Genomic DNA, 11916 nt, shown 5'->3' on the forward strand with positions numbered 1-11916 from the left:
TGCCGGACAGCTGACCCTCTGTGCGTCCCATCGTGTAATTATTTGATCAATGCTGTGAAGGCTGCTGACTCACCTGTTTCTGTAGCAGCGGTGTTGGATTAGATCTGAGCGGTGGGTGGAGGAAAGCTCTTACAGACATAACACGCCGCGCGCACACCTGTTGCTCTGCCTCTTTTCCACTATTAAACTTCCATCAGGCCTCCTGCTCTTCCTTCCACATTCTACTTCTTCCGTCTCCTAAGTTATCCTTCTGCAATGAGTAGTTTGCATTGATATTCACAGACACAACAGCTTCACGTTGCAGCGACTTAAAAGTAGGTCTTATCTGATGTTATTTTACATGTTAACCTATTATCAAGCAGTTTTCTTTGTCGAATGACCCTTTTGTTGAAATGTACATTATAGGTAAAATTTGGAAAAAGTGTGTTTAAAACTGAAGCTGCAATCTAAACCTATGGGCCTTAACAATAAAGCAAAGAGCTTAAAGATGCTAAAATGCCCAATCAAGCTTAACAGAGCTGTGGAGTTGTGTGATGACTATTTTTGAGGTTTTCACATGAAAAAAAAAAGCAAAATTGTTGCAGCTTTGAAACTGCAGCATCTCCACTTTCATGCAGTGACCGCCAGATGCTGTCAATGCATGCCTTTTCGTTGATCCCTTCCTTTTTTGGCCATAATCCTTCCTCTGAATGGAAGTTTCTTTTCATCTGGAGCATCAGATACTTGTCTTGGACACATCTCCATCTGCGCAACTATGGTTGCCCTCCCACTTCAGCACTGGCAAACCAGTCACTTCAGGTTGATGTAAAACCCATTGCTAGCATTACCCATGCAAAACACAGCGGGGTTTTTGTGGTCTTGGTAGGATTAAAAAGCACTGTTTAAGGGTTAATGATTATTCATTTATATGTTAAGTCCCATGCACTCTTGTTTAACGTAATCCTGTAGATATATTAGGCATATATCCATATACCGACCATTTCTTTACATCCACTGTCACACAGGTTTCCATAAGGAAGTGCACAAGCTGAGCTAGGGCCTGTTCCACACATCGACCAGCTCTGGCCAGAGGACATTAAGTGTCATAAAAGTCTCTGTCATTGTACCCATTGTTAGTTTAACTCCCACAATGCTCTCTGCTCGCCAGCACAGAACTGTAAAGGGACTGCCTCCTAAGCTTGCTATAGTATTAAACAGTAAAATGCTCCACCTGGTGGTGCAACCAGGTTCTCTAGCTAATCTACTATACATGTAGAGAATACAGGTTTTTAGCAACTTTCGAAGCTTTTGGAGGCACGGCGCGCTCTGACTCCTCTATATTATAGTTCAGACTTTGATCTCCTGGAGCTTCACCTAAATAATGCAAAAATGCATTTTGTACAGCTGTTCAGTTGTCAAGCATATAGATTAGGTTGTTTTTAATAACTTTATTGCGCTTGAAGTGCGTATTCTGTAGAAAAATTATATGGATTGGGGTTTAATATCGGCAGACAGAAAGTATTAAATAAGTCTAATCAAAACTAATTAATTAAACGAAAATTCCAGGTCACTACAACACAAGTTTTTGCGTTGCTGCATTGCTGCTGACCTTATATATCCCCTCCCAAGTAGGAACACTTTGTTCTAGTGGCTGCTTTCATGTCACCTGAGCAGACTACTTTCCTACATACTGCAGCAGAACATCTCAGAATCTTGTTGACTCCCACACACCGGTCACACAGTCTTCACAGCTTGTTAAACTGGCCATTTTATTCATTTTGTAACAGTCTTTTGCCTAAATGGAAAATGCTTGAAAAGGTGGAGCGAGGCAGCGAGGGAGGGTAAGGGTTTAGGACCGAGTGAAGTAACTTAGGCAGGACAGAGTTACACTGACTGTCAGTCAGACAGGAAAAGAGCACACAGCTGCCCAGTGGCATCTGTTCTGGCTCCCTTTACACACTCACAGTTGCATGCACACACGCACACACACACATATCTCTTTATGCCGAGATTTACGATATCACAAGTGCATCGTGATGAGGTTGTGTGGAGGAAGTGGTGGGAACTAACATTTAGTGAGGAGTGGAGATGAAAGGAGAGAATAAAAGGAGGGTTGAGGGATTCGACGTGGCACGACTGCCTGGTGAGAATCTGGTGCGCATTTGCTGATTGGCACGAGATAGCGGCCACACAGCCTTCCCCTCTGCAACACGGAGGTGAGAGGTGGCTACCATGAAGACAATGTGTGCATGAGTGCGCGTGTCTGTGTGTGGGATCGGTATGTGACCTTGGCTTCAGTACAGAGTCAAGTTGTTCCAGTGAATTCAGTAGGGCGCACAGGGAGCCGAGAGGAGTTACCCTAAAACACAAGGTGACTCACTTATTTTTCTGGAAAGCCACTCACACCCATGTACGCATTTGGAACTTTTCTGCTTCCCATGTGAGAGATCCCTAAGTTATTCAGTTGTTTTTCCACACACCATGTTGGCAACGATTCAGGAAAAGTGAAGAAATACACACTGAGACTTGGATCACATGTTGAAAATACAGTAGAGTTAAAGAAGATTGAAAATAACAAGACAACATTCAGGTATAATATAAAACATCAGATCAGCATGAAAGCAACAGGCTTAATTTAAGTTTTTCAAAGCCTGGAAAACCGATTTCCTTAGCATCCAAGAGCAGTGATGTATTTTTACTTAAATGCATCCTTCTGTTTTATGAGTTACCTTCTACTTCTCATGCAGCCCAATATAGCACTAGAGGGCACTAGATTCTCCATCTGTGCTTCTCTGAAACACAAGTAAAAGGAATCTGTGTTTACTGCATGATCAGAGTCTGAGAAATTTGACAGTTTCCTTTTCATTACATATGAATTAAATGGCAGATGTTTGGTGTCATGGACAATTTGAAAATAGGTCAAGCCTGTGTATCCCAAGGGATCCCCCTCTTTCAGTGCATCTTCAGCCTTTAGATTTGATGTTGCTCGGCACAGAATCGGTTCTAGTCCGACCTGGCCAACCTGGGAGAAAGTGCAGACCCCTGACTAATGGATGCTGCACTGGAAATCCAAAATCTGGTTGCACTCACTATTAATTAATGTTACAATGTGTGAAAACTGGGTGTTACATTTTTGCTTTCAAGAAATCAGTTGTGATTTATTTTTATTCTGCAACTATCAGAAGAGGATCATGGAACAAACAATACTGCTGATGACAGAAAATTAAGTGTCTCGACATCAGTGTAAACACAAAATTTTGGGATTTTAGATCAGAGCAGAAATTATTGGTCAATCAATAGAAAAATAATCTGCTGCTAATTTAAAAATCAATTAATGTGTAAGTCATCTTTCCAGTGAAAATGAAAAGCATTTCCTTGTTTCAGCCTCTCAAACGTTAAGAGTTGCTGCTCCTATTTCTTTCTATTATTAAAACCAAACTTTTTGAGATTTAAGAAGGTTAATGGAGCAAAATATTCCATCGGACTGCAGTTAATTGTGATTTGTTGCAGCCATGGCTTGGATTTGTGATAATTTTATAACATGATAGATGAATGGATTATTAGCAGATGAATCAGTTCTGATTGTTAGTTTCTGATCTAATGAAGAGTGACAGTCATTTAAATGTTTAAAAGGGGAATGCTGTTTTAAGTCTCTGAGCTAGTTCAGTGGAAATACTCTGTGTCAACACATATACCGACAGGTGCTTTGCCCGCTGATTCATCATCCATCCCAGATTACCTCTATGAAAACATTTCAGCCCATTGGTCCTGCCCACTCGTACCGGAACACCATCTGAGGGAAGTAAAATTATTTCAATCAGTCACTTTGACTTGTTACTCCTTACTGGCTAACTTTAGTCAAAGGGAGAAACTGAGGAGGGCTCACGTCCTGCAAAACACTACACACTGATATGCAACATGGTCGCACCCCCTGCCCACCCACCACCCTGAAGCTCAGGACAGCCGGTTTGCTGTGTGCGTGTTTTTGTGCGTGTGTGTGTGTGTGTGTATTGCCGGACCCCGGCATGGCTCATGTTTCTCAGTGCAGTTTGTCAGAGCCCAGCTTGGAGCAACAGGCACCAGTGAGGCTACACTAAACGCATACATCCAGAGCTGACAGGGGGACACCGGAGGGTTTCGTCCCCCGGAGAGGAGCTTCGGTTTGGAATTGCAATTGATCGTAAAGCTGCCTGGTACCATGGTTTTACCTCCCGTACTGCAATGTAGCACAGGACGCCCGAGGAACATCTATTTACACAGATACGCTGGTGGATTATTGTTGCACAGGACACAGCTTTGGGAAGCTGTGCGTGCAAGCGTTTGGAGGAGATAGATTTTGTGTGATTTCAGAAGGACATTTTGCATGAAATCGCACACGTGTGGGATATTCCTTCTTGCTTTCCTGAGGTGTTTTGCCATTTTTGGGTCACAGGATAGTTGGCTTCTTTATTACAGTCCAACTTAACTGATTGTTTGGTTGCTGGGAAAGCTGGTCCATCTGTAGTCGCTGTGTCAGTAGTGTCACCGGCATCTGTGTGTGGTAGGGGGTTGCAAGTCTCTGCCCCCACCATGATGATCAAGGAGACGTCGTTACGGCGGGACCCTGACCTGAGGGGGGAGCTGGCCTTTCTGGCCAGGGGGTGTGACTTTGTCCTCCCCTCACGCTTCAAGAAGAGACTCAAGTCCTTCCAGCAGCAGCAGGTCAGTCAGTTCAACAGGCAGGACGGACGGAGTGCAGGTGTGCAAGAAAAATGTGAAGCTACAAACACAAAAACACGCTCAGATCTCAATAACCGCAATATTTACACCTCGTTATTTATTTCTCTCTCTTATGCACACATGCTTTCTACACACAGACAGATGTTAATGTATTGTGTACACACGCATACAGTAGATGCGTCTTGTCGCTCTCATGCTCGCCGAGTGACATGCTCGGGACGATGAGCTATTCTGAGGCAGATACCAGCGGGGTATTAATAGGGCAGGAGGTGCAGGAATAGTGTGACAGAATGAACGCTGAGAAGGGGAGGACTGCTACAGCTGTCCTGCTCAATACACACAGTATGGAGGCCCAAGAGAAGACACCAGGGAGCTCCTCCTGGAACACACTAGGTTTTGATTTAAGCAGCAGTGTTGACTCATTTCTGGGGTCTGGTGCTCTCTTCACTTCATGTGAAATCTGTAACAGTTAATGTCAATCCTGAGGTAAAGGAAATGGGTGCTGTATTGGATTAGTCATGTCATCTTAACTTGTTATTCGTATTAGTATGAACTGATGTCTTGTGAATTACACCATGTAAGTATGTTGGTAATAAATTTTTTGAGCATTTCATGAGTGTATGTGAATGTATGAAGTGCACTTCTTTGCCTGTGAGTCTTGGGTTGCATCACAAATAGAGATGGATGATGGAATTTGGAAGGAATTTTTAAACAGGTCCTCTTGGCCTTAAATTTGGAATTCAAATGTTGCTTTGCTTGCTTTTCATGAGTGTATGCGAGTGTATTAATATTTTTTTTGCCTGTGTGTCTTGAGTTGCGTCAAAAATAGAGATGGAAGACAGAATTTTAGGACTAGACTTTTTAAGTGGCACTTCTCGGGATTGCATACAACCCAGAATGCCATTTTTGCCATTTAGAACTTCAGTGTTGCTTGCTTGTAACTGAAATTATCTATCATGGTGCGTGCACATGTACACATAAGAGTGCATTCTAATACTTAAAGGACTTGTTAAAGCCATCATAATTACAGCATTACATTACTATCCCCATGAATGTTGTGTATTATTCCTTCATAGCCAGTTAGGATGCCTGAGATTATGAACAATTACGTTTATCCCTACATAGTCTTGCCTGCTGTAGCCTCGTGCCACCTGGAACTTTTCTTAGCAACAGTTGCGACTGCTTTCTACCTGTCAGTCTGATCTAGTGACTAACAGATTGCAGAACAAGTCTCCTGTTGCTTTTTCGGATGTTTATGACTCACTGGAGTTTCCACCACATAGCTTACAGGTTCTTTTCCCTAGAAGAGTGAAGTTGTGTCTTGTCTGGGGAAGGTTAACTCTGAAAGTGATTATATTTTTATTTGCTTGCCATAAAAAGTCATTTGAAGCCAGGAAAATAGGGTGAGTTTTGCACCTGGAAGTCAAAATTGCACAAAGAAAGTATGCATCATCAAGAACACCAAGACTAGACTGCGGTGTTACAGTCATTAGCGTGTTGGCTGTGTAACTAGTTACGGTTTAAAAGAAACAGAAACAGAAAGTTACCACCATGAACAGGTAATTAACCCCAACCCTGCTTGTCTGTCCTCACACATGATCTCCCTTCTCTGTTTTCAGGTGCAGTCTAAACCAGAAAAGAAACCAGGAACTCCTCCACCTGCCCCAGCTGCGGCCACAGCCACGCCGGTCCCAACACCGCGCTCGCCCAGCCCTCCTCCGGCTCCGGTGATAGTCACCCCTCCTCCCCCTGCCATCAACATTCCCAGGTTCTACTACCCCCGTGGGCTCCCTGCCCTGGGCCCGACTGCCAACCACGATGCCACCATCGCTGCCATCGAGTCGGCCTTCACCGAGTTCGAGGAGGAGAAGGCAGACATTTACGAAATGGGCAAGATCGCCAAGGTCAGCAGTTTGAAAACACATGAGAAAATTGTGTGCATTTTACTTTTGTTTTCCACTCTGATAACATTTCTGTTTAACAAATAAGAAGTTGAAAGGAGGAAAAAGATCAGCAACAACACTGATATTGATGTTTTCATGTTTCATCTTGACACCATCAAACTCCATGAACATTATCCCAAAGTATTTTCTTTTTCCCAGAAATCCTCTCCTTTCTAAGCAGTGCGGTCATTGAGTCGAGGAAACAAACACGTGTTTTCCAGGGTGAGGTAACTATAGTGTTACTTGTGTTTCTGTCCAGGCATGCGGGTGTCCACTTTACTGGAAGGCCCCCATGTTCTACGGAGCAGGTGGTGAGAGGACGGGCTTCGTGTCTGTTCACTCATTCATTGCAACCTGGAGGAAGTAAGATAAATTACTTTTAATCAAAGTCTTAAAAATACAAAATCACCTCTGCAATCAGGCTCTAAACTCAGATCTCCTCTCCTGCAGGTTGTTGCACAGTTGCCACGATGATGCATCAAGGTTTATTTCCTTGCTAGCTAAGCCTGGCTGTAACTACCTGGAACAGGAAGACTTCATTCCTCTACTGCAGGTATGCATCTTCATCAATCTGTGCTGTCATTTGTTTCTCAAACAAACTTGTATAAATCACATTTTTATTCTCATTCTTGCTGTTTTTGTCTGATTAGGACATTGTAGATACGCATCCCGGACTCACATTTCTCAAGGATGCACCTGAATTCCATTCACGCTACATAACAACGGTAAATGGCATGAAAAATGTCAACTGTCCTCTATTTGTTTTATTGTAATAGTGTGTTAGATTAAAGATAACGTCGGTCCTATTTAGTCTCAAATTATTACCAGTTTGTTGGATTGGCTGTATTGTCAGCACAGTTTTGTGTCCCTAATCTCCAAAGCCTGCAGCAACCCAGAATGATCATAAACCGGTGTCATGCAATATTTTCAGAAAAACAACATATATTCTTTTGATGTTATACCTTTACACATTTTGCACAACACATTGTGTTTATGTAAATATACAGCATTGCACCTTACTCCATGGCAGTCTGGAAAATATTACTAATAATGAATAAAACAAAAGAAGAAATAACTTGACATCTAGTTTAAATGGATTTAAACTGACAAGTAAAATGTATAAACTAAACAAAGAATAAAACTGATTTATAGCTGAATGGAGCACCAGTCTCTCACAGTAGTTTACTTACTTACTTAAAAGATAACATCGCTCATCCAATTTCATAATTTCTGACAAATACCATAAACATTTCCCAGAAGCCTTTTCCCTAATACAGCAGTTTCTCAGGAGTTTCACAACAGTCAGACTTCATTTATTCAACCAGTGGCCAGGAGAGGGGTGACTATCATTCTTAAAGTACAGAGTTTTGGAGAGTTTGGTTTAAAGTAGGCATAAATCAACCATTTTTTCTTTCGCTTTGAATCACACCGTTTATTATCTAAATCATACTCCCACTTAATGTGTTGAAGGTCACAGGTACGCACGACAGCAACAAAAAATGTGACGACAAAATGCTAGGTCACAACACCACTGCTTGTTTGGAATCAGGTCACGTGGGCGGCAGTCTGAGCAAAGTAATAAAGGAGTCCTGACCCCTTGCCACCACCTCGAGCTCCTCCTGTGGGATCCCCAGGTTTTCCTGAGCCAGAAGGGATACATAATCCCTTCAGTGCAGTCTGGGTCTGCCCCGTGGCCTGAACCCAGTCAGACGTGCCCAGAATACCCCCCTAAGGTGGCATCCAGGTGGCATCCCTGTCAGATGCACAAGAAGTAGTGGTTCTTCTCTGAGCTCTAAAATCTAAGCTCCTAACCCTGTCCACTATTCATTTCGGCCTCCTGCATCCATGTTCTTGCATCTTTTCAATCACTACCAGGAGCCCGTCACCACAGATTAGGATAGGTACATAGGCTGAGTGGTGGAAAATAAATACATTTGAAGTAAAAAGTGTATAAGTTTGTTCCAAAAACAAATCAAAATAGGGTTTTCACAATGTGACCCAGTATAGCATGGAGATTTGCTATAATCCTTAAACTCTGAAAACCCTAAACACTTCGCTGAGTGCTTACTGCAGATTTGATATTGTATATAATATGGAGAATAACAGAGTTTATCCAGATTCTCAAAGGAGAAGTAAAAATGTAGGAGCTTTTATAGTGAACAGAGTGTCAGAAATTCCCCTTCATTGGTCAGTATACATAGATGTGAATGTAAAACTGTGATCAGTTTCCTCATTGTTAGAAAGTAACTAAACATATTGACTTACGTCCTTGATGCCTTTATGTGTCTTTTCGGCCACATACACATATCTTGACAACTCTAGTTACTTGTTACTTTAGAAATCACTGATTTCTCAAACAAGACATTTGATCAGGGTTGTAAAATATGATATATTATTAAAAAGAATTTGTTAAACTATATAATTGTATCCAGACTAGTTACAGCAGTTACATTCTGCATAGTCGTGTTATTGCACTCATGAAATGCAGTAATGTAACACTATGACAAATGGCTTTACATATGATATTTTAAGTACATTTTTGCTAACTATAAATCTTTCTTTTTAACCCCTTAAGCTTCAGTGTACTGCCGGCGGTACACCTACTAATTTGCATAGGAATTTCAGGAATGTCCGACGGCTGCAAACACGATTATATAAACACTATACACCAATGGAAAGCTTAGATTCTCATGAATCCGCCGGTATAAACCACTTTCAGATGCGATTACCACAGCAGGTGAGAAAAACACATTTGTCCGACAAAAACAAATATTCATCCATCCGTTCTCTATACACGGCTTCAACAGACACAGCGCGACTCACATTTCCGGGTTTATTATTACACACACAAAAAAAGATTCCATAAAAAACAGCCATAATCCAACCTTTTACATCCAGATGACACAAGCCAGTAAACTATTTTATCCAAAACATGTCCTGAAGTCGGTATAAAATCCCCGAATCGGTCATTTTCAAGGAAATGCACCTCGCGATGCCCGTCCAATATTCCCTGTATTTTTCGTCATTTTTTTTATTTAAAAATAGAATATTAGCGATTTTTTGTACTGAAAACGGCTGGAATTGACTGAAGCTTAAAGGGTTAAAATAAATTTAACTGGACTTTAACTCAAAAAAGCAAATGTTCCCGCTTTTATTTTCCTTCTTTTTTTTTTTTACTACTGGACTGTGCAAAGCCATAAATCATCAAAACCACCACAATCCTGTTAGTGTTTAATATTAATAACCTCCTTCTATCTTGTCAGCAGAGCGTTTTCTGTTCGCCTCAGCTGGGTAACATAAGCAGTGCAGCATGTGTGTCTATGAATAAAGGGCCGGGACAGCTGCAACACGTGCTACAGAAGCCGAGCATTTGCTTCGTAGAAGTGCAGAGATGCAGAGAAGTCTGTACTCTGGTGCGTCAGCGTGAGGTGACATCACGGAAATGTTGGTGCCCTCCCTCCGCCGCACTGAGACCCTCGCATGTCCATTTTAAGACACTTCCCATTCAGTTTAGGCCAGCTGACCCGCTACTGTATGAGACACTAGTAACCACGGGAGGTCCATGTACCAGGAAATGGTTGTTAATCCGCTCTTGACCGAGCCTGAGTATTGTGTTTCAGGACAGAGTGACTGTGCCCCCTTTGTTTCCATTGTATGCTAAAGACCTGTCTTGCTAAGATTATGAATGAGGTCAGAAAATATCAGCTGTAGATGCACTCTTGGTCGTTTACCCTCTTGGCAAAATGAGGAATATGTTTAATAAATCTGGATGGCAGTGCTTGTACAGATCTCATGCAAGTTTCGTGCTATTTTCAGACAGGCATCCAAGTGTGACAGCTTCAATTTGGAACGTTGCCATCTGGTTAACTTTTCACTTTTTCATTAGCAAACCAGCAGACGTAAAAGATAAAAATCTTCACTTTAATACCTTCTTAACTTAACTCTGGAAAGATGAACATATTTACTCCTTCGAGACCCAAAATCCAAATGTAGCATTTAATATTTTTCTCATAAGTTAAGAGATTTTAAGTAGTTTTGACTCATACTGTCTCAGAAAGCTGATGTCTGTTTTCAAGATGTGTTCATGTGCTTTTTAAAATATATATTTAATTGTCATTTAGTAACAAAAAAACTGACTGACGTTGAGTTAAAACAATACAGATCAATCCAGAAGAGGCGAATATCAATATAATCCCTACTTTACTGCACTGTTATGGCTCTTAAATAATCAACAACCACTACAGATTTTGGTTTTTGATTTATCATTTAATTGCTTAAATATCAGAAATTGTGAAAAGTACCCGTCAAAATTTTCTAAGCTTGATAGTAATGTCATAAAATTGCTTGTTTAGAGTGGACAGCCAAACAAACCACAGATAACAAAGTTGTTATCACATCATAAGACCAGGAAAAATATAAAATCCCTGGTATTTTAGATTAATTATCCAAAATAATTTCAATTAATCGCCTAATTGTTTCAGATTTTGTCTGTAATAGTCATTTTCTTGCTTCCGCTGCTGTTTAATTGGTTTATTCTGTTTTGTGTGACCGTGCTTTATTTCAAAATAGATTTTAATTTGACTCTTTTTCTCACTCTATTGTAAATTGAATTAACTTGTGCTAATTGGTATCATCTTGCTGCTCACAGGTGATTCAGCGGATATTCTATGTGGTGAATCGTTCTTGGACGGGCCGTGTCACTATGATGGAGCTGCGCAGGAGCAACTTCCTACAAACCCTGGCGCTGCTGGAAGAGGAGGACGACATCAATCAGATCACCGATTATTTCTCCTACGAACACTTCTACGTCATCTACTGCAAGTTCTGGGAACTGGACACTGACCACGACTTGTATATTGATCCCAAAGACCTGGCGAGATACAACGACCACGGTAAGAAGGATTTATTTTCCCCAAACAGAACGCATCCATACCAGCTCCATGGGGTTTATTCTACAGGCATTAAATGCATGTCAAGTAAGACATCAGGTATTACGGTAACAACAGTTTGCCCTCATCTGAACGCTTTCCTGCAGCTGTTACTTTATTATATGACCACATAGCCAAAATTGGATTTCTCGGATCAACACTTGAGCAACTGACTGTACTGTTTGCACAATGGTTTCCAACTGTATCTATTTGTTTCTGCGTATTTGAACCAAATTACATTTGCTTACTTTCCTCATTCTCTCCTCTGACAGCGTCCTCAAACAGAATCATCGAGAGATTGTTTTCGGGGGCCGTCACTCGGTAAGTGGAAACGCACACATAAACAA

The 11916-nt window shown here is 41.4% G+C and overlaps 1 protein-coding gene across 2 annotated transcripts in view; it reads left to right on the plus strand.

The window, feature by feature from the left end:
- The window catches only part of LOC110972677 (serine/threonine-protein phosphatase 2A regulatory subunit B'' subunit alpha-like), a 74896-nt gene that overhangs the window by 57847 nt on the left and 5133 nt on the right, over positions 1-11916 (plus strand). For both annotated transcript variants that reach the window (XM_022223042.2, XM_051950744.1), the window contains exons 3-8: positions 6318-6602; positions 6901-7004; positions 7092-7194; positions 7292-7366; positions 11290-11533; positions 11842-11890. In XM_022223042.2, coding sequence (XP_022078734.2) covers positions 6318-6602; positions 6901-7004; positions 7092-7194; positions 7292-7366; positions 11290-11533; positions 11842-11890 — 860 coding nt within the window. The remainder of the gene's footprint in view (positions 1-6317; positions 6603-6900; positions 7005-7091; positions 7195-7291; positions 7367-11289; positions 11534-11841; positions 11891-11916) is intronic.

Source organism: Acanthochromis polyacanthus, chromosome 1 (assembly GCF_021347895.1).
Source record: "Acanthochromis polyacanthus isolate Apoly-LR-REF ecotype Palm Island chromosome 1, KAUST_Apoly_ChrSc, whole genome shotgun sequence".
Taxonomy (NCBI): Eukaryota; Metazoa; Chordata; class Actinopteri; family Pomacentridae; genus Acanthochromis; species Acanthochromis polyacanthus.